Source organism: Somniosus microcephalus, chromosome 3, assembly GCF_052327205.1.
Source record: "Somniosus microcephalus isolate GS21.2 chromosome 3, FLI_Smic_1.0, whole genome shotgun sequence".
In the NCBI taxonomy this organism is placed as follows: Eukaryota; Metazoa; Chordata; class Chondrichthyes; order Squaliformes; family Somniosidae; genus Somniosus; species Somniosus microcephalus.
The window spans coordinates 296,653,110-296,674,582 of record NC_140989.1 but is presented as its reverse complement, the minus strand read 5'-3'; the positions used below and the strand labels follow the sequence as shown (position 1 = coordinate 296,674,582).

The 21,473-nt window shown below is 44.5% G+C and overlaps 1 protein-coding gene across 1 annotated transcript in view; it reads right to left on the bottom strand.

Annotated features, from left to right (window-relative positions):
- Positions 1-21,473, bottom strand: part of LOC147122072 (cytochrome P450 4B1-like) — a 116,898-nt gene that overhangs the window by 32,239 nt on the left and 63,186 nt on the right. The window contains exons 6-7 of the mRNA XM_085982792.1: positions 13,063-13,214; positions 6,431-6,537 (exon numbers count right to left, since the gene is read on the bottom strand). Of these exons, the coding sequence (XP_085838918.1) occupies positions 6,431-6,537; positions 13,063-13,214 (259 nt within the window). The remainder of the gene's footprint in view (positions 1-6,430; positions 6,538-13,062; positions 13,215-21,473) is intronic.

Genomic DNA, 21,473 nt, shown 5'->3' with positions numbered 1-21,473 from the left:
AGCTGGCAGATGTCTGCAACCACCTCCCTTCTGAATCGCAGCCTCCTAACACACTGCGCAGCAGACATGGTCAGATAGGAGGACTGCTGGCGGTATACCCTGGGTGGGTAAGGCCTCACTTGGCGACGCCTGTTGCCCCCTCTGCGTCTAGCCAGGGCTGCCACTCTCTCACGGCGTCTGTAAGCCCTTCCGGCATAAGGCTGAAACTCAGCGTTGGCTCCCAATGCAGCCCCCATTATATGCTGGCAAACACTGAGATCTCAATGAAGGCAAAGATAATTGCTAAGCTCTGGCCTGAGCCAAAAATACCTGTCCTAGTGTTGGGCCAAAGCAGTAAGCTCTCCTCCTTGGTCTCTCTCCAAAAAACCGTTGCACAAGAGTGAATGCTGCAAAATGGCTGGCCTTTATAGTGCAGGGTAAGTGCCCTTTAATTTGCGCTCCCCGCGGCCCGCCTCGGCTGTGTACCGTTCCACTTCACAATCGTTAGGGCCGCCCGGCGCACAATGGGGCGGCGCGAGTGAAGTTCCGGTTCCACAAAGGGCGTTGCACGACGAAATGACGTCATGATCTGCGCGCGCAGCAGGGCGCGCGCTAAGACTTTGCGCCGGCGCTAAATGTCTACTGAAGTTGGGGCGAGGCGCAGAGCGCGCTGCGCCCGGGCGCTAAGCGCCTAGCGCTCGAGATCTACTCCTCCTAAGGCGCTAACGGCTGGCGCGCCCAACTGAATTTCTAGGCCTGAGTCTTCCCACCAGGAGTGCAAAGCTGTAAAATTACCCCTAGAATTCATCTACTGTGTAGTGCAGGAATGTTGGCAGCTTAATTTGGTACGCTGCTGCCCCATGGTGCTTGCACTTCATTCCAGATGTGTGACACCCAACATTTCACTGCTTCTAAGTGATTCCCTTGCTGAAGCAGTAAGTATTTTGGCTAGCTGCAGAGTTTCACTTACAAATTGCTGGGATCCGGTGACCCTAGACCTCCTTGGGGTGTGCAGGTCTTGCGTGAGAGTCTGCCAAATCCAGAACTATGGTGACTGACTAGTATCGCTACCTTTAAGTTGCCTCCTCCAAGCACCAAGGGCTTCTGGAGGGGGTGGGCCTTCTCTCCCCAAGTCTTTACAGAAAGCTTCCTTCAGTCAGCAACACATAAATCTTCAGCAAATTGGTAAGTTATCAGCAAGCTTTGCCTTTCCAGTGCCATTTTGAATGCTTAACTGGCTTCTAATTACAGACTAAAGCTGATTTAGAGGCTCAATGCTGCTTTCTTCACACTGGCTACCCAAAGAATGCCCACACTTTTACTCAGACTAAATAGTAATATTGTGGGTAAACCAGCCAGAGCAAATCACCCTGAAACCTTCAGTAGCCCACAGCTTAGCGTACCGACAACTTCTAGGCTTTAAGGAACTAAATTCATTGATTGGGTTCTTAAAATGATTAGCGGTCTAGATAAATGTTGATAATGTAGACTATCTGGACTAAAAATTCGGTAAGGCCTGAAAACGGTCACAGGGCTCACGATGTGCGATCTGCCCACGCTGTTGAAAGTAATGCAGTCAGCACGCAATATTCGCGCTGCCTGCTAATTAACATGATTAATGCGTTCAGCCCAGTGCAGGCTACACTTCTTAAACGGGAGGTGCTTTCTGAAATAAGCACCTCATTGTAATTGTTGTCAAGGCAACTGTAAGGTAGCTATAGCTCAACAGGGCAGAGAAAGGGCACCTAGGTTCTCCGACACAGCACTGGAGGATTAGTGCAGGGGGTTGAACGGAGGAGACAGGTCCTCTACCTGTAGGGGCCAGGAGGCCTGCTAGACTCACTGTAAGAAGGCAGTGGGAGCAGATAGCTGAGGCAGTCACTGCCAGCAGTCTTTCGCCGAGGAACTGGATCCAGTGCTGCAAGAAGTTTAATGACCTCACACAAGTGGTCAAGGTCAATGAATGTATCTTCAAATGCCATATCCCACCAACTGCACCACTAGCTTCCCACACTGCTCAATGCGTGACACCCCATCACTCACCTACCAGCAATCTCTATCAAACATGACCCATAACTCACAATCATAGCTTTACCTCACCCTCACACACTTACCACTGCTGCTGCACATCTCACACCTTTCACACACTGCCAAGTCACACACCATCCTGACTTAGAAGTATATCGCCGATCCTTCATCGTCACTGGGTCACAATCCTGGAACTCCCTACCTAACAGCACTGTGGGAGTACCTTTACCACACAGACTGTAGCGGTTCAAGAAGGCGGCTCACCACCACCTTCTCAAGAGCAATTAGGGATGGGCAATAAATGCTGGCCTTGCCAGCGACGCCCACATCCCATAAAACGATTTTTTTTTAAAAAAGCTATTCAACCATGACAGGCACATCACCCAAACGCATTGCACCACACTCACTGACACACTTCCCTTTCCCTTGCAGGCCAAGGTGGCACCTAATAGGAGACAGCAGCAGCAGACAGGTGGAGGGGAAGCACGTCTTCAGAACCTCACGGTGCTGGAGGAGATGGTGCTGGAGATAATTGGAGGGGCCGTTACTGTGGCCATGGTGAGTGGCGAGGTCGAAATCATTGCTGAAGACAGTATGCTCATACTTAATCCTTCTTCTCACATCCCACTTCCCCCTCATCCCACAATCACTTCTCACTTACAAGCTGCACAGGGTGTAAGCATGCTCATCTTGCTTTCCCCCACTTCCCTCACCACAACCCTACCCTTGTGCCTTTCTCCTTTCAGATACCCAAGAACCTCAAGCTTCCCATCAAGTGCAGGAAGAACAAGAGAGTGACAGGGAAGAGACACCATCACCTGATCTGACACTTACAGGCACCAGCTCAGAAACTGGCACTGCGCGTACTTTAGAGGGTAGAGGCAGGATCTGCACGTGTTGAGTCACCGGGCATGAGCAGCCAGGGCAGGGGGAAAGGGTCGCGCAGCTGCCAGCTCCCTGGATTGCAAGGCCACAGACGAGTTCTGCTGCAGAGGATGACTTCGATGGGGCGGCGGTCAGAAGAAGGCTGATGGGATGACACAGAAATGCTTGGTGCATTGACAGGCCTGCGAGAGAGCCTGTTGTCACTTTCAAGGAGCATGGAAGGGTCCGGCTCCAACATTGCGCAGAGCTTGGAGCCCTTGATTTCCAGATGGAAGTGATGGGCAACTCCATTAGAACACTTGTGGACCCAACCATGCTGGGCGTGATGGCGACGTCTCAGCTTCTAGTGCAGCACAAGCGGAAGCGACCCAATGTCCGAGTGCTGCAGTGGAAGCTCAGCTTGCTCGCCATCATGGCTGCATTTACCAGTGTGGAAAGGGGCTTGCAGGGTATCACAGCAGTCCAGCAATCTGCCCCCCAACAGATTACTAGGATTGCTGAGGTGCCGCCCCAGGGGAGTACCAGTGGCTCCGTGGAGCAAGAACCTGCTGTCCTCTCAGGATGACAGCATTCGAAAGTCCACCACTGCCACTCGGCCAGTGCCCTTGCTGTTGCCTGTCAGCCAGCCAGCCCAGGCTGCTGCTGCCCATGCCGAGGTGGTGCAGTCTCCAGCCGGACCTTCCTGGCCCAGAGCTGCTCGAGGTCGTCCTGCAAGGCCATCTGCAGTCTCCCCCATGGAAAGTCAGCTGCCTTCCACCAGCCATGCGGCAGTCACTTAGGGTAGCACTTCGTAGGAGCACTAGGACAGGCAAAGACACACGGAAGACAGGCACTAAGGAAATGCACAAGGGTGATTAGTTGACTTTGTTATGTAGTATTGGATTGAATCATTTATAAATAAGGTTTGAAATGTTTGTTTTGTGGTGGCTTTCATTTCAGCATTGTGGCTAAGAGGATGCTGTGATGTTCCGTGATAGAGGGATGGTAAGGTGGGTAAGTGTTGAACAACGGGGATCTGGGGTTTCAGTCAGGGGATGCGGAGTTTGATGAGGCACTCGTGGACAGCCCGTCTGGAATGTGGATTTGTAGGCTGCCTCCTCTCTTCCTCCTACTCCTGAGGTGGTTGTGGAACCTGTCATGGCAAGGGCTACGTCCTCATGCTGGCCAAGTTGTGGAGGATGCAGCAGGCCAGCACGAATTGGGACACCCGCTCCGGTGAGTATTAGAGAGCTCCTCCCGAGTGGTCTAGGCAGCGGAACCATTGCTTGAGCACCCCGCTGGTCTGCTCAATGACACTCCTAGTGGCAGCATGGCTGTCATTCTATGAGAGCTGGCCACGAGTGGTGGGCTTACGGAGGGGTGTAATCAGCCAGGTGTAGAACAGCTAGCCCTTGTCGCCTAGCAGCCACCCTTGGGTTCGACATGGTGGTTGGAAGATTGCTGGCACAGCAGACTGGCACAGGATGAAGGTATCATGATTGCTGCCAGAATACTGGGCATTCACCATCATGATGTGCTGGGCGTGGTCGCACACTAACTGCACATTAAGTGAGTGGTTACCTTTGCGGTTACAGAACATCTCACAATTGAGATGTGGCGCCCGCAAAGCCATGTGAAAGTTTAATGAAAGACATGGCACAATGTTCAGGGATTCAGATGGCTGCATAGGTGCAATAAATATCCCCCTGGATCTGGGAATCATAAGATTTGCAATATCCTGTCATTCTGCTGTTTTTTTTCATGGGGAAAGTAATGAAGCAGTTTGTTCTGGTGAAAAGAGCATCAGTGACCTGCTTGATGCATCTGTGCACTGTGGATTAACTAATATTGCAGATGTCCCCCATGAATTACTCAAAGATTTAGAAGTTAGTTAGCACACAGTTTTAGGCACCAAACTATAGGAAGGATATAAAAGTAATGGCAAAGCTGTAGCATAGATTCACTCAGAAGTTAACAGAGATGAGTAGTTACACTTATGAAGAGAAGTTATGGCTTTTTTTTTACTAAAGCTGGGAAAGTAAAGGGTAACCTGAGAGAGGCTGTCAAAATAATGAAAGATTACATTAGGGTAAATAGTGATGGATTGTTTTTAGTGAGATGGTGCCAAGAGGATTTAAGACAATCCAAAAAGAATTAAAAGGGAGGTATGGAAAAATTATTTATACAGATGGTGGTTAGAATATGACATTCTCCATCACAAACCATTATTGATGTCCATAAATACTTTTAAAGGGGAACTAGACAGTTGCTTGAATTATTAGAGTATCAAGAGTTAAGCAGGAGAGTAGGATTCAACAGGGCAGACTTGAATATCCAAATGGTCTGTTTCTATGCCATAACATTCTATGATTCTAAATTGAGGATGATTGTGACGTTGATTCCCGCTATAAATACCGTCCTTGCAGTGAAGTCTTCAGATCGACTTGCATCAGATGGCACAACTTCACCACTGAGTCCCTGGTAAACTTCAGACTATAAAGGCATTTTTTTCTGACAGTCTGAGTTATCTGCTCCTAGATCTGTAAACATATCTCAGTGGATAAGTGTGGGCACAGCAGGAATGCTTCTGGTTCAGGTGCAGCTCCCTGGCATCCCTTTAGTCATCATCTTCTTCATCTCCAAAAATCACAGGACGAGAGAAACCACTGAATGCAATACCCATTTTCACAATTTTGGCTGCAGGAATGAAAATTCCAGCAGTCTAGTTTTAAGAAACTGCTTCCTGAAAGAGCAGAATGTGACTGATCTTTAATGCCCATTTTATATGGGCTGGATAAGCACAGTATGATTCATTCATAAAACATGTGAAATTACACCATAACTCATTATCATTAAATTGTGCAAAAAACAGCCATAAAATAGTATGCTGTGGAAATTCAGTAGGGAGTTGATGAAGTTAGAATTTCCAACACTCCTGGCCCCTGTACCAAATCATGCCAGCTGGGATGATTCTGTTGGATGTAAAATCTATCCTCACTAGGGTAAAGTTGAAGTTTGATATGCTGAGCATTTATTGAAAATAATAATGAAGTGTAACAAATAACTAACATGATGTGCTACTCCTATGTGATGCATACCTTCAAGAAGTAGGTATGGAGGTTTCCTCTGATGTTTGCTGTAAGGCCAATGTGATTCAACTGGCTGATTACCTCAGATGTTAAGAAGACTGTCCATGTCTAGGTATGTGTGGGGCCTTTTTTGGTACTGGTAGCTTCTCTGGTCACCTATTTAGAGGCAGCTGCAGGCAAGCCACCAACCTGTGCTTCTAGCACTTACTGGAGGCCAAGGCCTCACCTCAACCACTGCTCTGTTCACTGTATCAAAATGAGGTCAGTGAAGCTAGTTTTAATCAGATCATATGTGCTGACATCAATACCTTGATATCTTTGGTAGGAGCATTCCTGAGACATGCTTCATTAGTACAGGGAAAAATTGAAAATACTGCAGATTTCATTACAAAAGTTAATTAAAACCAGTAGGAAACCATCTACAGAATGGTTAATTAGGACAATTATGATTAATACATATAGACACTTACTCTGGCACAAAGCAGAATATCCAAGAAGTCCAGGTATCTCTTGTCCTTGATTTTTTCCAATTCCTTCTCATTTTTCAGTGTCTCCTTCCTCTGGCGTATCACTTCCTCTATCAGACAGAAAGCCTCATTGGGAATTAATGTACATACAAACGATATCATTCTATACATGCTTGCTCCAGGAAAGCAATAAATCTTTGCAGAAATTTTGTTGATGTTTTGCTTTGTATCCTTTTTAAATGTTTCCTTTAATTAGTTTTGAAAATGTGTGTGTTCATCAAAGGGATGTTGATGCTAGAAACAGAACAGGCATTGACTAGATGCTGAGAGGCTGTTTCCCCTAGGTGAAGAATCGAGAACTAGGGGGTCACTGTCTCAGGATAAGGGGTTGGCCATTTAGGACGGAGATGTGGAGAAATTTCTTTACTCAGAGGGATGAGAATCTTTTGAATTCTCTACCCCAGAGATGCTTAGTCAATGAGTATATTTAAGACCGAGGTTGATATATATTTTTGGGCATGAAGGGAATCAAGGGATATGGGGATAGAGCGGGAAAGTGAAGTTGATGTAGAAGATCAGCCATGATCTTATTGAATGGCGGGGCAGGCTCAAGGGGCCATATGGCCTACTCCTGCTCCTATTTCTTAGGTTCTTACTACAATGTCAACACCAAGCACTCTCAGGTCAAGGATTGCAAAGTTAGACGCAGAGTAAATCACATAGAATTACAAAGAACTTCAATATGGGAACTGGGCGTTCAATTAAACCAATCCATGTTAATGTTTACCCTCCAAATAAGTAGTAGTCTTAATCTCATGTGCATGCTCTGTTCCCCTCTCCCTTTATCACCATTTCTTTCAGCCACTTATCTAACCTATTCTTAAATATTGACACGGTCTTTGCTTCAATCACTAATTCCACAGTCTCAACACTCAAAAAAAAAAGTTTCACCTGCTCTCTGTCCTAAATCTCTTGCATTTAATCTTGACTCTGTGTCGCCTCATTCTAGACCCCTCAACTAAAGGAAACCGTCTGTTTCCTTCGATTTTGTCCCGTCATTCATAATTTTAAACACCTCTATCAAATTACCCATAATCTCCTCCAGCAAAAATAGCCCTCATTTTTTGAGTCTGATACCTGGCAGCATCCTAGTGAATCTGCACTGTACTCTGTTTACTGCCTCAATACTGTCCTTCCATTGGTGTGGAGCCCAAAACTGTACATAGTATTCCAGTACACAGCACTGTGGTCTTATGAAGGTTTCACTTAGAATCAGCATTATTGACTTTTATATTCTGTACCACTTGCCATAAAAACTAATATTCCGTATTGTCTTGTGAATCCGAAACCTAAATTCCTTTGCTCTTCCACATCCAGACTTCCCCCAAAGTATAATTAATACATTTTGGTAATAAAAGTACCATCTCATATTTGACATTGAATTCTATCTGCAGATTGTTTTGCCCGTGGCACCATCTTAACAATACCTCTTTGCAGCTTCCTTTGGAAAGCTCTATGCAACCTACTCTAATAATATGCCTCAACAATAACCTCAGAAGAATACCTGCTACTACTCTGCTGTGATATTTCCATTTCCCATACCAGTCATTCTTATACCCTCACTGAATGAGGCTATCGATATATGGGTAGATTAATGGTGTGGGCCCAGCCATTGGAAGCAGGTTGAGCCAACCAACATTTAATGAAGTCTTACAGCCAATAGAGAGTGGAGACTTTCATACATTTGGGCTGGATTAAAATGAAAGAACAGTGTACAATCCCAATACTATACAGGTGCAACAATAGCATGTTTGCCAACTGTGACACACAATCTCCACAGAATCATAGAAGTTTTAAAATTAAAGTTTTATGAAAGAGAAATCATGTTTGACAAATTTGCTGGAATTCTTTGAGGATGTTACAAGCAGTGTGGATAAAGTGGAACCAGTAGATGTCGTGTATTTGGATTTCCAGAAGGCATTCGACAAGGTGCTACATAAATGGTTACTACACAAGATAAGAGCTCATGGGGTTGGGGGTAATATATTAGCATTGATAGAGGATTGGCTAACTAACAGAAAACAGAGAGTCGGGATAAATGGGTCATTTTCAGGTCGGCAAACTGTAACTAGTGGGGTGCCGCAGGGATCAGTGCTGGGGCCTCAACTATTTACAATCTATATTAATGACTCTTGACTCACTTATCATTCAAATATCTGTCTATCTCCACCTTAAATATATTCAATGACCCAGCCTCCACAGCTCTTTGGGGAAGAGAATGCCAAAGATTCACGACCCTCAGAGAAGAAATTCCTCCTCATTTCCGTTTTAAATGGGTGCCCCCGTATTCTGAAATCATGCCCCCTAGTTCTAGATTCCCCCACGAGGGGAAACATCCTCTCTGCATCTACCCTGTCAAGCCCCTTCAGAAACATATATGTTTCAATAAGATCCCCTCTCATTCTTCTAAACTCCAATGAGTATAGGCCCAACCTGCTCAACCTTTCTTCCTAAGACAACCCCTTCATCTCCGGAATCAACCTCGTGAACCTTCTCTGAACTGCCTCCAATGCAAGTATCTCCTTCCTTAAATAAGGAGACCAAAATTGTACGCAGTACTCCAGGTGTGGTCTCACCAACGCCCTGTACAATCCTACTGAACTCCACAAATAAACTCTAAGCCTGCACATCTGCCAATGCACTTTATTATGGTTATGTTAATGTTAATGTATTACAAGCCAAATGTATGTTGAATGTTTAAATGTCTTAATCTAAATGTACACTCTCGGGAGCCGCAAGCCTACATTTCGTTGTACTGCACTTGTGCACTAACAATGACAATAAAAGTTGATTTGATTGATTTGATTTTGATAACAGGACTTCTCTACTTTTATACTCCATTTCCTTTGCAATAAAGGCCAACATTCCATTTGCCTTCCTAATTACTTGCTGTACCTGCATGCTAACTTTTTGTGATTCATGTACAAGGACCCCCAGATCCCTCTGTACCTCAGCATTTTGTAATCTCTCCCCATTTAAATAATAATTTGCTTTTTTATTTTTCCTACCAAAGTGGATAACCTCGCATTTTCCCACATTATGCTCCATCTGCCAGATTTTTGCCCACTCACTTAGCCTATCTATATCCCTTTGGAGATTCTTTGTGTCCTCCACACAATTTGCTTTCCCACCTATCTTTGTATCATCAGCAACTTTGGCTACATTACACTCGGTTCCTTCATCCAAGACATTAATATAGATTGTAAATAGTTGAGGTCCCAGCACTGATCCCTGCGGCACTCCACTAGTTACAGTTTGCCAACCTGAAAATGACCCATTTATCCAGACTCTCTGTTTTCTGTTAGTTAGCCAATCCTCTATCCATGCTAATATATTACCCCCAACCCCGTGAGCTCTTATTTTGTGCAGTAACCATTTATGTGGCACCTTATCAAATGCCTTCTGGAAATCCAAATACACGACATCTACCAGTTCCACTTTATCCACACTGCTTGTTACATCCTCAAAGAACTTAAGCAAATTTGTCAAACATGATTTCTCTTTCATAAAACCATGCTGACTCTGCTTGACTATATTATGATTTTCTAAATGTCCTGCTACCACTTCCTTAATGATGGACTCCAGCATTTTCCCAATGACAGATGTTAGGCTAACTGGTCTATAGTTGCCTGCTTTCTGTCTCCCTCCTTTCTTAAATAGGGGCGTTACATTTGCAGTTTTCCAGTGGCCATGGTCCCTTTAAGGATCCCGGCTTAAAACGTGTCATGAGTGACGTCACCAGACCTGCTCCATCTAATTGGGCTGGGTATCGCGCTGGGCGGGCTTAATAGGTCCCATTAAGGTAAGTTCATTTTTTACAGCGGGATGGAGCCAGCAGCAGGGTCGCGACCCACCACGGACACCGGCTGCACCGGAACTGCAAAGGCAAGGTAAATTCCGGCCTATGTTTAACCCATCTAATATCTCACACTCCTCCTCCTTAACTACAATGTCTGCATTGTCCCTCTCTTTTGTGAAGACAGACAAAAAGGGCTGGATTTTGATACTGGAGGCGTGTAGGAGGCGGGACTACAACTTTCAGGGTTGTAGTCCCGCCTCCATCGAGTTGTGGCCAACCCACTCGATTTTCACTTGATTGACCCCGTTGAGCCCGCCCAGCTTTTGACAGATGAAATATCAGCGTTTGACAGCTCTTTAAAGCTGTCAAACACTGACAATCTGTACTCCAGGTTAATTCCTTCCACTCAGGCTGATTTAGAGATCTCTCCAGAACAGAAAGCTGAATGCTGCAACTTTTGACAGCTCGCAGCCATTCTGCTTTCTGTGCTGGTGAGATGAGGGACTCCCAAGACCTGAAGGAAGGAAGGCTGTAAAGGTAAGTAAAACTTCTTTAAACACTTTAAACACACCAAGCACACTTACCTCTGCACTCATGCACCCATCACTCACCTGAACACCGGATATCTCGAACCCTCCAAGCCCTTCAGCCCGACGGTCCGCCTCGCTAACTTGGCGTGGTTTGGAGCCGTCGGGAATCCCACACTTCAGCAATAAAAATAGGGATTAGGCTAAAAACTGCCTGTTAACTACCTGTTAACAGGCAGTTAATTGGCACTAATCCCCTTCCTGCCTCGGGGAGGCGGCTCCCAGCACAGGTCGGGTATCCGCCTCCTTTGAAACTGGCATGGAGGCGGGTTGGGGGCGGGATGGGTTCGTGCCCCCCAATTTCACGATTTTAACCCCCCACATGCCTCCAATCCCGCTTCCACGGCCCAATGAAAATCCTGCCCAAAGTATTCATTAAGAACCATACCCACGTTTTCCACCTCCACACGCAGGTTACCTTTTTGGTCTCTAATACGCCCTACTTTTCCTTTAGTTATCCTCTTGCTCTTTATGTATTTATACAACATTTTTGGGTTTTCCTTGATATTATTTGCCAATATTTTTTCATGCCCTCTCTTTGCTTTCCTAATTTCCTTTTTAATTTCAACCCTACACTTTCTATGCTCCTCTAGGTTTTCTGTAGTACAGTATTGAGCTCCTGGATCTGACAAAAGCTTCCCTTTTTTTTCTTATCCTAGCCTGTATGCTCCTTGACATCCCGGGGTCCCACCCTTTTTCTTTATGGGAACATACTTGCTCTGAACCCTCACTATCTCCTCTTTGAATGCCTCCCACTGCTCTGGCACTGATTTACCTTCAAATAGCTGTTTCCAGTCCACTTTTGCTAAATCACATCTCAGCTTAGTAAAATTGGCCTTTCCCCAATTGAGAACTTTTACACCTGGCCTAGCTTTGTACTTTTCCGTAACTACACTGCATTTAACTGATTTATGGTTACTGCCACAAAACTGCTCTCCCACTGATACCTCTTCCACCTACCCAGCTTCATTTCTTAAAACTAAATCCAGAACTGTCTCTTCTTTTGTTGGGCTTGCTATGTACTGGCTAAAAAAGTTCTCCTGAATGAATTTTAAGAATTCTGCACCCTCTATACCTTTTACACTAATTCTATCCCAGTTAATATTAGGGTAGCTGAAATCCCCTGATTGGATATATACTTGAAAGGGAAAAATTTGCATGGCAATGAGGAAATAAAGGGGAGTGGGACTAATTGGATAGCTCTAGGCATGATGGGCTGAATGGCCTTCTTCTGCGCTGCATGATTCTATTATAATTTGTCTACAACTGATGTTAGACTAACTGATCTATAGTTACTCAATTTCTTCTTCTCTTCCCTACTTGAACAAAGGTGATGCCTTGGCAACTCTCCAGTCCCATGGAGTAATTTGCATATTTAAGTAGGACTGAAATTTTTTAGCCAGCTTACGCTATCTCCTCTCTCACTTCTTTCAACAGCCTAGGTTGCATGTCATCAGCGCCCAATGACATCTACCTTGAGTTCTGTTCATTTTTTGAGAAACAATTACTTTTCAATAGTTATCTCAAACAATTGTTCCAAATCTTCCACAAGTACACCTACACTCTCAAGGTGTCAGCCTTGGCTCAGTGGTAGCACTCTTGCCTCTGAGTCAGACGGTTGTGGGTTCAAGTCCCACTCCAGAGACTTGAGCACATAATCTAGGCTGACACCTAGTGCAGTACCGAGAGTGTTGCATTGTCAGAGGTGCCACCTTCCAAAATAGACTTTAAAATGAGGCTGTGAAAGCCACTAGATAAATGTTCTTCACTTATACAACAGGAAACAGCAGCAAATTATTTTTATTTGCTGTTTGCTTTTGTGTGTGCCTCCCTATATTATTCCCTGGCCAAGATGATGCGTAGATTAGCTCCTCCCATAAGTTCCTTCCCTTGCCAAATGTATTAGGGAGAGTAGCCAAGGATAATTAGCCTTGTAATTTTAATGCATGTTCTCTGGACCTCTGCTCAGCACCTCACAAATATCACAGCTGACAATGGGGGCCAAATGTGGATGAAGATTTTTTATTCCCACTACTAACAACATCCCTCAAAATTGATGAGAGAAAAAAAGTCAATAAAACATCTAAATTTAAAACAAACTAGGTAATCTTCACATTACATGTTGTGACCTCATCTAATTAACATAGTTCAGTTGTGCCACATTAATTTGGCAAATGCTTCACACTTACCAGTGTGGTGGTGTGCCAGTCTACAGGCTTTCCGAAAACGAAATCCTGCAGGACTCAGGTAGTAGATAAGGTTATTGTGATAGGGAAAGGTTCTAAAGCGCTGATTGGAGAGGAAGCACAGCTCATATACAGCCTGGATGTATGAGCTGTCACTGGAAAATTAAAAGACAGTCCTTGAAATGCCATTTAGTTAATAGTAATTTTCACATACCATGCAATTAAAATGCTGACATTTATAATGACATTATCATACTTCAAATATCTATTTTGATAAGGAAATTCATTAGTTTGTGAATAATGATTCCGACTAGACTATGCAGTTATTTAGACAGGGGTCCAAGATACCAAATCAGAACTTACCTTCTCCTTAGATTGAGGCACATCTCTAGGGATGGGGGGAGGGCAGGGGATGGAGCAAGGGGTAGGACTTTGGCCTTCCCCTGATGCTGGCTGATCTTCCAGCCTTGGGGTAATTTATGTTTTGGAAATGGTCTCTCCGCATTCGCTGTGGAGCTTTGCTACTGCCTCCTCTTCAGCCTATACAAAGTAATGATCTGTGAGTGTTTGTACAGGCCCCAGAAGAATAAAAAATTGAGTCCTTCCACTGACCTTAGAATGCTGGATGCCTGGACGTGACAGCATTCAAACAAGGCAAATCACCATCATCAAGAACTTGCATTTATAGAAGGAAATATGTGGGAGGATGTATTTCTCTCATTTGCATGTCATTTCAGTACTGAACGACGATTGACCTAGGGAGCGGGGTGATGGGGGAAGGCGCATCGGGGAAGACGTGCACCCGAGCTATTTTACATAGAAACATAGAAGATAGGAGCAGGAGTAGGCCATTCGGCCCCTTGAGCCTGTTCTGCCATTTAATGAGATCATGGCTGATCATCCAAATTCAGTACCCTGTCCCTGCTTTCTCCCCATATCCCTTGATCCCTTTAGCCTTAAGAAATATATCTAACTCCTTCTTGAATATATTTAATAAGTTGGCCTCAACTGCCTTCTGTGGTAGAGAATTCCACAGGTTCACCATTCTCTGGGTGAAGAAATTCCTCCTCATCTCAGTCCTAAATGGCTTACCCCTTATCTTTAGACTGTGATCCCTGGTTCTGGACTCCCCCACCATCGGGAACATCCTTCCTGCATCTAGTCTGTCCAGTCCTGTTAGAATTTTATAATTTTCAATGCGATCCCCTCTCATTCTTCTAAACTCTAGCGAATATAAGCCTAATCGACCCAATCTCTCTTCATAAGTCATTCCTGCCATCCCAGGTATCAGTCTGGTGAATCTTCGCCACACTCCCTCCATGGCAAGAACATCCTTCCTCAGATAAGGCGACCAAAACTGCGCACAATACTCAAGGTGTGGTCTCACCAAGGCCCTGTACAACTGCAGCAAGACATCCTTGCTCCTGTACTCGAATCCTCTCGCTATGAAGGCCAACATACCATTTTCCTTCTGTTTTATTCCCTGTCCCCAGGGAAATCGGAGATCTATCAGTTTGTTATTTTGCAACTTTTTAAAATAATAAATTTAGTTGATTCAACTGTTATAGTCAGTAGAGGAACTCCAACTTCAACATGATTATCGGCAACAAAAGATATTTTATGAGTCTTTTATAACCAGACTTGGTTGTTTGTTAAAGGAGCACCATTAAAGAATTGTCACTTTGTAAGAGGCTCTAGGTTCAACTGTTAAATATATTAAATGAGCTGCCTTCTTCAATTTGGAATTGTTGGTAATCTGCCAAACCAAATTTTTGCAATTAGAAATTCATTAAAAAAGTGTTTTGTGTGAATGTTGAGCATATTACCTCAAAACTCTCCTCCATGTCTTTTACAAATAGTATAAACAGTAAGCCAGTGGAACTCCACTAATCACAACCACTATGACATATCTTTGTATATTTATCACAATCTTCTTCTATGTACCCTTAATCTTTCCCTTCTATATTTTCCACTGTCATGTTAATATTAAATCTAGCTACGTATTATGTTACTAATGAACCGTTATCCTTTTAAAGGCTCAGATGCAGCACCATCAAGAGTTAAATATCCAAAATAAATTGTACTGGACTAAATTGTATCCTTCATTCATTCAGTTATTTCCAACAACAATGTCAGAAGATTTGTCAGGCGTGACATATTAGCCTAGATTTGCTGCTCAGGCATATGTGAAAAGAACAGGTGCCTCACCTATAGTGTGCATCGTTGTGTTTGGAAACATCTGCAAGCATTTCAAGCAAGCATACGCCGTCCCATGTCACATTTTTGGGGACTTTTCTACCCTTCTTACTCTTGATTATTTTGATTCTCATATTTTAAATCACTCTCTTGGGCAAGTCCCAAGTCCACGTACATTCAATAGTCCCTATCTTACCCTGGAGATCTGGATAAGTTTTTGGTAACATGCCCAAGAAGTTGAAATAGAAAACCTTGTATGTTAATTGCTCTCAGGAGCTTGACATATCCTTTGCCTTCACGAGATCTTTGTTGTCTAAGATAAGCTAATAAGGCACCATGCTTTCAGAATCTGTTTTTCAGTTTAAATCCATTAAGTAAATTTATTTTAACAAAAGACAAACAGTGAATGTGTGACAGTCATATAACAATGACTTTTTCCAGTAGAATGTCTATTATTTGACTCAAGTAAAAAAATAATATAGATATCAACTTTAATAACTAATAAGCCAATTCTTCACAAATAACTTTTCTTAGGAAAACTGTACGTTTTCCGGTGGTGCAGAGGTAGCCTGGCAAGGAAAATGGGGTGGCGAGGCCTTCCGTCGAAACTTCACCCCAAAAAATGGCTACTGTGATTTGCCTCCCGTGATCCTGAACTGTGCGCCAGAAGCCCACCCCGCTGCTTACATTAGGAGGAAGCATAGCCAAATGCGCCTCAATATTTCTCTTCATTCACATCCATTTACTACCTCTACAAATTATCGCCACTGTGCTTTGAGGAGAAGGATGTCAAGGCCTTGGAGGAAAGGCTGGAAGCCAGGAGAGTGCGGCATCATACACCCAACTCATGGATATCCATGCCAAACGGTTTACAGACCACAAAGGTCCCATCTGGATTTTTCCTATCACCAGTGTCTGAGGAGTATGGGGGAAAAATTCAGTTGTTTGCGCCTCCCGTTAGCGCCTTAAGAGGGCGCTAATGGGGCGCAAAGCAACTAGCGCCCGGGCGCGGCGATGTTTGCGCTACTCACAAAATTAACTAGACATTTTGCGGCGGCGCTAAACACTACCGCCACGATCACCTGCGCCGGCAGATTGTGACGTCAGTCAAGTGTGCAATGCCCCGTTAGCGCCCCGGACCAGATATTGAGTGGCGCCCCCTGCCTTACTGCCTGCCGCTAGCAACGACAGGTTGAGGGGAGCGTTATGCTGTCAGAAAGGGACTAGGGGAGCGCTATTTAAAGGCAACCGCTTTCTGCCTTTTTTGTCGGTGACATTTGTGCACCACGCATTTTGAGAGAGAGAGAGAGAGAGAGAGAGAAACTTCTGGAGAGATTCAACGCTGTGTGAAGGAGTTTTGAGTACTGAGCAGCACTTTGCAAGTTTATTTTGAGTACTGAGCAGCACTTTGCAGGTTTATTTTGATTTGCCCTTCCTTGCTTCGCCAGCGCTCTGAGGTAGCGCCTCGCTCCTTGGCCTTTGCGCCTTAAGACAGGTGTGAAGCGCCTGATTTAGCGCTCCAATCACCTCCTGGGGTGATAAAAGCCAAGTTTGCTGTCAGAGGCGATAATTAGTGCCAGGCGCTAAACTTTGCACACGGCCGCTAATGGCGCCCCAAACGGGGCGATACTGAATTTTTCCCCCTATGTGTTTTAAAAAAAATTCATTCATGGGATGTGGGCAGGGCCGGCATTAATTGCCCATCACCATGATACTGTGACAGAGATATGCCAGCAGTTGGAACTTGACTTGCAGTTTCTTCCCACCAGGGGCACTGCCTTGTCTACGGCTGTGAGGGTGACAACAGTACTTAACGTTTATGTAATCCGGATGCTTTCAGGCAGCGTTTGGTAACATTAGTCACATCAGGCAGTCAACAGTTTTATTGGTGCATTGCACACATCACAGATGATCTATTCAGGCAGAGCTCTAAGTTTATTCAGTTCTGCATGGTTCCAGCAAAGCAGAAAGAGAAAGCTATCACCTTATTTAAAGTGCCTGGATTCCCACAAGTGCATGGTGTCATTGATGCTACCCATGTAGCTATCAAGGCCCCAGCTACTTCATCAACAGAGTGTCAGAATAGCCGCAGTGGTAACACTCTCGTCTTTGAGTCAGAAGGTCATGGGTTCAAGTTCCACTCCAGAGCCTTGAGCACATAATACAGGCTCTCACTTCAGTGCAGTACTGAGGAAGCGCTGCACTGTCAGAGGTGCATTCTTTCGAATGAGACATTAAACCGAGGCCCTGACTGCCCTCTCAAATGGACATAAATGATCCTATGGCACTATTAAAAAAAAATGGGGAGATCTTGGCCAGTATTCATTGCTCAACCATTACCATCAAAACAAATAATCTAGTCATTTATTTTGCTGCCGATTGTGGGACCTTGCTGTATGCAAATTAGCTACCATGTTTTTCTACATTACAATACTGACTACACTTCAAAAGTATCTTGTTGACTGTGAAGTGCTTTAGGATCTCCTGTCGTTATGAAAGGTGCCATATAAATGCAAGTTCTTTTTTCTTATCAATAGGAAAGAATTTCTTTCCCTGAACATTCAGATAGTGAGTGACCTAAGGCACTTCATTATATATAGCCAGGGAGTAACCATGATTTCTTTATTCTCAGGCAATCTAAGATACCTGCACTACTCAGTCAGAGCAACGTGACAGCGTGGCCGACAGGAGAATAGAGGTACGTGCTTCAGACTTGGCTGATGCCTCCTTTTCAATACTCCATGTTAGAGGTCGAAAGAGGTTGAAATGTCCCCTTGGGGGCTACAAAGATCATTGTGGAGCAGACCATTGAAATTCTCAGGTCCCATTTCCGGTGCCTGAACAGGTCAGTGAGAGCCCTGCAGTACAGTCCAGCAAGGGTTTCCAGAAGTGTCGTGGCTTGCTGCATCCTCCATAATTTGGAAATGACATAGGGATTGGGTCTTCTAAGCACAAAAGGTGAAAGGAAGGTGGTGGTGGAGACCAAACCCCTGCTCATGATGAAGATGTCCAGGCAAGGGAAGAGCTGAGCCCAGACACCCCGCTATCTGCAGATGTGCCATTATGCAGGACATCATCACCAACTTCTTCCAATCAAGAAGGTGCCTACCATCTGTATGACACAATGAATGCTTTTTGATGCTTTGCCTTGCTCGCAGAACCATTATGCAAATCTGTAATAGCTCAAATACCCTCTCTGGAGGGGGCAGATATAACATTAATTACCATAAAGAGAGATAACAAGTGACTGCCCTGGAAAAATTACAGAAACAAACTGAATTGGCAGATAATTACATACACACAAGTTTACTACCATCTTGTCTCTTCATTGTGTTTTACTTCTATTGCTACTTTTTTTTAAAATCACTGTGACGATCTCTTGTGCCTAAAACTCTTTTCATTCATGACCTAACCTCTTAATCTTTACGTGGTGCAACCTGAGTAGCAGGATGGTTTTGGCTGGGACTGTATTGAAACCCTCAAAGACTGAGGTGGCACTCAACTGTGACGCTGATGTCCTTTCAGGAACTGCTTCCAGTGGCATGTCATTTCTGCATCCAATGCCGACCAGGCCCAGACCAGAAGTTCCCAATTTCTGCTGGCACTTGAGGGGGCTACATTGGTACCAGTGCATAGTCGCCATTATGAGAAGGAGCAGCATCTGTGACTACTTCTTTCAGCCCTGGAATTAGCACAGTTGGGTTAATGGTCTGAGTGAGAGCAGACTGAATAGACCCAATTAAGTTCTGAAAGCTGAGCTAGGGTGCTCTTTGAGGCATCTATTGCTGCTACTCTGGAAATGACAACTGCCTTCAGGGCCTCTTCCTCCTGTCTTGAAGCTGCCGTCACCTGGACTGCCACACTCACGAAGGTGTTCCTCACATCATGCCATACATCTTGCATGGTATTGCGAATGTGGTTTGTGGACTCCTTCAACTTGTACACCATCTACATCACATGAGGGCACAGTCTCCACTGACTGTACATGAGAGCTATGCTCCTGAATCAAATATTTCTGGCATTGAATAATAATTTGTAAAGTCGTAGAGTTGTCACTGATACCAGTGCCCCTCCCTCCAGACTGCCTGGACATCCTTTTTCTGGGTCATGATTCCTTGGGTGCCAAAGAATCTTTCTCTTCTTGCCCTTATCTCTGCCAGTATTATCAGCACTGCAGCTTCCGAAAACCTTGGGGCTTTTGTCATTGCAGAGTCTCTGGATAGTGCTCCTCTACCATCACAATTTTGCTTTAAGGTCTAGCTCCAATTTCTCTCTCCCTCTCTTCCCCCTCTCATCCTCCTACTGTGCTTTTGGCCATTAACCTTTTAGCTACAGCAATTAGGCCCAATTCGCTCCCTCCCAGCAGTGCTGAACCCACCATACATACTCAATGAGGCCCCCTCAAGGAAAGCGCAGTCAGGCGCTGCTGGGATCATGTGGGCAGGCAGAGATCTTGCCCTGCAATTCCTCTGTTGATCTTACGTAAATCAAACCCAATGTTTCTTTATTTTTAGATTTCTTTTCACTTGCCTTTCAGACAATTTGCTCAAAAAGATTTGCAGGAAGTACCACCAATATGATACATGACAAATTTGTACAAATTAGTTGGGCAACAATTTTGGACACTCCATTATCGAAAGGACATTAAAGCCATGGAGAGCTTTTAGCGTACATTCACCAGGATTATGCCAGAAATGGGAAACTATAGTTATGAGAAGTGACTTGAGATACTGGGATTATTTTCAATGGAACAGAGAAGGATAAGGAAAGATATAATTGGAGCTTTTAAAAATTATGAAAGATTTTGATAGAGTGAATAGGGAAAGACAATTTCCTTTGTTTGGGTGGTCAGCAACGAGGGATTATCAATTCAAAATTGTCATGCAACGTGGGGAGAGAGGTTAAGAGAAATTTATTTACACAGTGGGCTGTTGGAGCATGGAATGCTTTGCCACGGCAACACATCCAGTCAACCCTACCAATCCGCTCTGGTGGTTGCACGATAAACATACAAAGCCAGGTCACCTATGCAGTTGCAGATGTGGAAGAGTTGGCATCTGGTCGATCTCAGGATCAGTTGCTGGGAGACAAGGATCACCTGAATCTTAAAAGGCTCTGATGGACATGTAGCAGTCATCCACTTCATATTCTCATAGTAGTACATAGAAAAAGCACCAGATTAGGTTTAAGAGGATAAACACCATCATCGAGGGCAAGCGCCATGAAAGAAAACATTAGGCTCTTGCACACATGACATGGTTTGAAATTAGATATCTGACTGCATTGAAGTTATGTAAATGGGGAGAGTGTTCATGCAGAGCTCTGAGCATATGCAAAGTGACAGAAATGGGAGGTTTGTGAGTTGCCTGGAAGATGGAAGGTTCTATTGGTGAAAACATTTGTGGAAGATATCTACAGGGTTGTTAATGCAACAGGAAAATTGTAGTTAGAAGGCAGCTCACACAGCTGGCATTGAATTCTGTTCTGCAGCCTCTTTATGTTCTTCCTGATTTTTTTGGTACTCCCTTTGCTGCTTTGGAGCCTCCGTCATGATGCAAGACAAAGTTCTACTGAAGTATGCACCACATTGCTCGTAGCCTTAGCCAGGCATTATTGCAGGATGCCCCGCAGATGTATCCAGGCACATAAACCGCTACTTCAACATACTAATACTGTGCTTGATGATTACTATGATTGATGCAGTATATCTGTGATTAGCTCGTGTCCTAGGATACTGCAGAGGTGTCATGAGCGATGGCTCCAGAGGGTAACGTTGAACGCCCAGAAGCCACCATGATATTTGCTTTTAGGAGTTAAATTTTGAGTTACTTTTTAAAATTAAGGCATCATGACAGCTGCTTGTGAAATGAGCATTAACTTGTGTAATCTGGCACTGATAGTCACAAACAAACTGAGCATTCAGAGTGAAATCCTTCTAATTTATGCAGGTAGTGGTACTATAGAATAGAGCATGTAAGGCCATATAGGTACAATATATAACCCCTTAGACCTTCAGGATTTATCATCATTCAGCAGTAGAGGGACCAGCAGAACCCCATGAAAAACAGCAGACACATTCGTGGAGTTTCTGACTTGCCTTGTAAGGGCAGAACCGCCACCTGCTTTCTACAAGGCAAATGTCATTGGTGGGTGGGGCAGGAGTTCTTACGCCAGAAATTCCTGCTTCAGTCAGCACGCAGTGCATCTGTGGAGGCCGG